Here is a 4,020-nt window from a genome sequence, read left to right as displayed (position 1 = left end):
AGCAGCTACACTCTGAGATCCTGAAGTACGTAAATTCCCACCCTCTCCAGCCAATTTCCTGCTGCGTATTGCTCCTTCAAGTCTCAGAAACCACATGCCATTGGGGCCAGGCATGCAAATGACTGACTGGGAGGCTGGGGTGTGTCCTGTCTGCCGGGATTAACATTGCTTTCCAGATAATTCTTGCTAAGTGGGAATGTGGGCTCAATGGGGTCCAGTAGCCTTATTCCAAATCACTTGGTAGTTGTGTGACTTTGGGCAAGTTGCTTAACGTCTCTGGACCTCAGTTTCCTTTTCTGTAAAAGGGGTGATAAAAGTCTCCATCTCATGAGATTGTTGTGAGGTATAAACCAGATGGCATGTGAAAAGCAAGCTCGTGGTAACTGCTCAACTATAGGTAGTTCTTTTTATTGATGAATGATAATAACCTTGCATAGTTTCTTGCTAACTCAGTTCAGTGAATTCAGGAAGAAAATATTAAGAATTAGAAGAGATAATACTTAGAAGGAGCATAGAGCAGGGCCTGGCATATGGTGAGTGCTTAGGAAATGTTATACAAGACAATCCTCATCACCATCATCATCACTATCATCATCACTACCACCACCATCACCATCATCACCACCACCATCGCCATCACCACCATCACCATCACCATCACCACCACCACCATCACCACCACCACCATCACCATCATTACCACCACCACCACCACCATCACCATCATCACCATCACCATCATCACCACCACCACCACCACCATCATCACCATCACCACCACCACCATCACTACCACCATCATCACCATCACCACCATCACCACCACCATCATCACCATCACTACCATCACCATCACCATCACTACCATCACCATCACCCCCATCATAACCATCACCAACACCTCTATCATCACCATTATCACCATCACCACCACTACCAACACCATCATTACCATTATCATCATCACTATCTTAACCATCATCCCCATCACCATCACCATCATCATCATCATGACCATCCTAACCATCATCCCCATTGCCACCATCGTTGCCATTATCATCATCGCCATCACCAGCATCATCATCACCATCACATTACCTCCTGGTATCTCCACCTTCCCCACATTGCCCTTAGGATCTGTCCTTGGCCCCCTCAACCTGCCCTCTGCTCCCTTAGTCCTCTTCTGGTTGGAAACATTCCAGAACAGTAATGCTTGGCTAATTATTAACTCTGATCTGTGTTCTTCCAGAGCTGGCCTGCCATCCCAACAGCCATTATGAGCTCTGTGGCTCCTCGCACGTCCCAGCTCTTGCACTGAGCCTACCCTGCCAGGAAGCTACCTGACACCATACCAGGAGGGCTGTTAGGGTGATATGGGCTTCATGCTCAAGCGGCACTCACTGCATGCCCCCCGTCCAACGTGGCCGTTCCATGGGGGGCGGTACCACCTGGCCAGGGGAGGACTTCTGGGCTGGGGAGCGTGTGAGCAGTTCTGCCGCTGCCCACCCACACCATGCTCCCCTCCCCCTCTTCCTCCTGCAGACCTGGGTGTGGGACCCTGAGAGGCAGCTTCGGGTACCACTCCCTCTCCACTGGCACCTGCCAGGCATGCGGACACTCTCACACCGTTACCTTCCATGGGAGGACTGCTGAGCCAAGTCCTGTGGCTCCTCTGGCTCATTGTCCTTTTTCTTTTTTTAAAATGTTTTATTTATTTCTAGGAGAGAGAGAGACAGTGTGAGCAGGGGAGGGTCAGAGAGAGAGGGAGTCACAGACTGAAACAGGCTCCAGGCTCTGAGCTGGCAGTCAGCACAGAGCCCGACGCGGGGCTCGAACCCATGAACCGCGAGATCATGACCTAAGCGAAAGTCGGACGCTTAACCGACTAAGCCACCCAGGCGCCCCTCATTGTCCTTTTTCAAGGTGAAACTTGAGAAGGAGAACAGCCCTTCTCAAAGATGTCTATCCAGGTGAAGGGATTTGTCCATAAGAAAAATAAGAGAAAGACTTGACCTGGCCAAGGTAAGCACTTACTGGCTCTAGAGACACTTGGACTGAGTAAAGCTAAAAGAAATGCATGGCTCAAACTAAGGAAAAATCATGTGACATATCCCAGTGGAAGTGCAGTGATTCTGGGCCCACGGAATTTCCCTGTGGACTCGTTTGATTATTGTTAATTACAAGTAGCAGGAAACCTTGCTAAAATGAACTCAAACAAGTCAGATTTTTAGAGTCATGACTGAAAATTCCAGATGGAGATCAGGCATGATTTGATCAGGGCGCAGACTGTTTTCTCAGCATTTCCCCTGGTTTGTGGGTCCTCTGCGGTGCTAGCATTGTCCTCAGGTTAGTTTGTCTTGTGGTGACAAAATGACCGCAATTTCCAGGCCTCCAGCGTGCATTTCTCACTATCCAAAGCAAAACCCAAATCTCTTTTATCCCTCAATTAGGAAACAAAATTCTGTGCTTCACTTTGATTGGACCCCTCTGAACCAATCCCTGGGGCCCAAAGACTGCCTTAGCCTATCCANACAGGTGCTCATTGCAGGGAGAAGGGCAAAATGGGAGCCTATCCCAGTGGGCTCACATCCCCAAACCAGTATTTCTTGTTGCAACCATTTCCAAAAAGATATAATAACCCTGGAAGACCTGAAAATTTTATCTGGAACCCACAGGGGTGGTTGTGTTTTCCAAGCCTCAGGGCCGCTGCCTACAAGCCTTCCATTGTTGGCTGTTAGAAAACACACGGCCCCGCCCCTTCCACACCACCCGCTTCCAGGAAGGGAACCCGCTTTCAGAATTAGTCATGCTGCCCACATCCCACACAACAACCCCATTGAATCCAAAGGGCAGCCCTGCAGGGCGAGTGCTATTCTTATCCTAATTTACAGAGAGGGAAACTGAGGCCCAGAGAGACTTGCTTGCCTGTTGTCACATGAGAAAGGGGTGGAGCTGGGATGTGAACCATCCAGGCTTTCTGGCCCTAAGTTCCTTCCTTCCCCACCTGTGGGCCTACTGTGTGTCTCCAAAGTGTGATCTACTTAAGGAGAGTGGGGTACTTGATGCTTCTGTTGTTAGGCCTGGGATGTAGTAACCCTCAAGAATGGTTCTCATTCAGTCAGTCAGCAAATATTTCTCAGGCACCTACTATGTGCTAGACCCTGTGTTTCTGGAGACACAGAAGGAATGGAATAGCTAAGGTTCCTCCTTCCTGGTGCTGACATTCCAGAGGGGAAGGAGTCGATAAATATAACCAGTAAGTGTGTAATTATACACCATGTCAGGAGGTGATAGGTGCTAATGCTATGGGGGATAAAGAGGGAGAGAGAATAGGGTGGAGCGAGCGGCTTCCAGGTGGCAGATGTAGTTTTAACTCTGGTGGCCACGGAAAGCCTCGACTGGACGGTGGTGTTTGAGCAAAGCGCTGAAGAAAGGAGGTGACGGGGGACCCATGTGCACACTGCAGGAAGAGTGGATCTGCTGGAGGGAACCGGAAGTGCAAATGTCTGGAGGCTGGGAAGGTGCCCGGTGTGCAGGAGGAGCAGCGCGGAGCCCAGTGTGGCTGGGGGCCAGTGAGCAAGGGAGTGGGGGGCTGAGGGGGAGGAGATGTGAGGTCGGAGATGCCAGGGGACCAGGCAGAGGAGTGACTTACGTGTCGTGGGTCATGGTGAGGACTTGGCTTTTACCAGGAGGGAGGTGCAGCCGGGGNCCTGCCCCTCTTTGCCACACCTGCCTCCCACGGGGGGAGTAATGCCTGCCTAGCGGGCAGCGGGTCCTGCAGCGGAGTCTGGATCACTCTCGTTGAAACCAGAGGGAGACAGTTAGCAATAGTTGGTATATGACGCAGGGGCGTGCAGGGGTGCTGAGGTTGTAGACTCCGAGGTTCAGGGGGGAGGGGAGGGGAATGCTGAGATGTCAGGGGCCCCTGTGGCCAGCGGGCTGCTGGGTCAGTGCCTCCCCAGCCAGCCAAGCTCCTAGATCTGCAGACTCATCTCCCTGCCTCTGCGGCCAGGCGGGAGC

At 51.5% G+C, this 4,020-nt stretch overlaps 1 protein-coding gene across 1 annotated transcript in view; it reads left to right on the top strand.

Annotated features, from left to right (window-relative positions):
- Positions 1-1,010: 1,010 nt before the first annotated feature.
- The window catches only part of FXYD3 (FXYD domain containing ion transport regulator 3), a 13,584-nt gene continuing 10,574 nt past the window's right edge, over positions 1,011-4,020 (top strand). Inside the window, exon 1 of the mRNA XM_077773644.1 lies at positions 1,011-1,104. Coding sequence (XP_077629770.1) covers positions 1,011-1,104 — 94 coding nt within the window. The remainder of the gene's footprint in view (positions 1,105-4,020) is intronic.

Source organism: Crocuta crocuta, unplaced genomic scaffold (genome assembly GCF_008692635.1).
Source record: "Crocuta crocuta isolate KB4526 unplaced genomic scaffold, BGI_CrCroc_1.0 scaffold267, whole genome shotgun sequence".
NCBI classification, from domain to species: Eukaryota; Metazoa; Chordata; class Mammalia; order Carnivora; family Hyaenidae; genus Crocuta; species Crocuta crocuta.
This window is presented reverse-complemented; position numbering and strand designations above follow the sequence as displayed.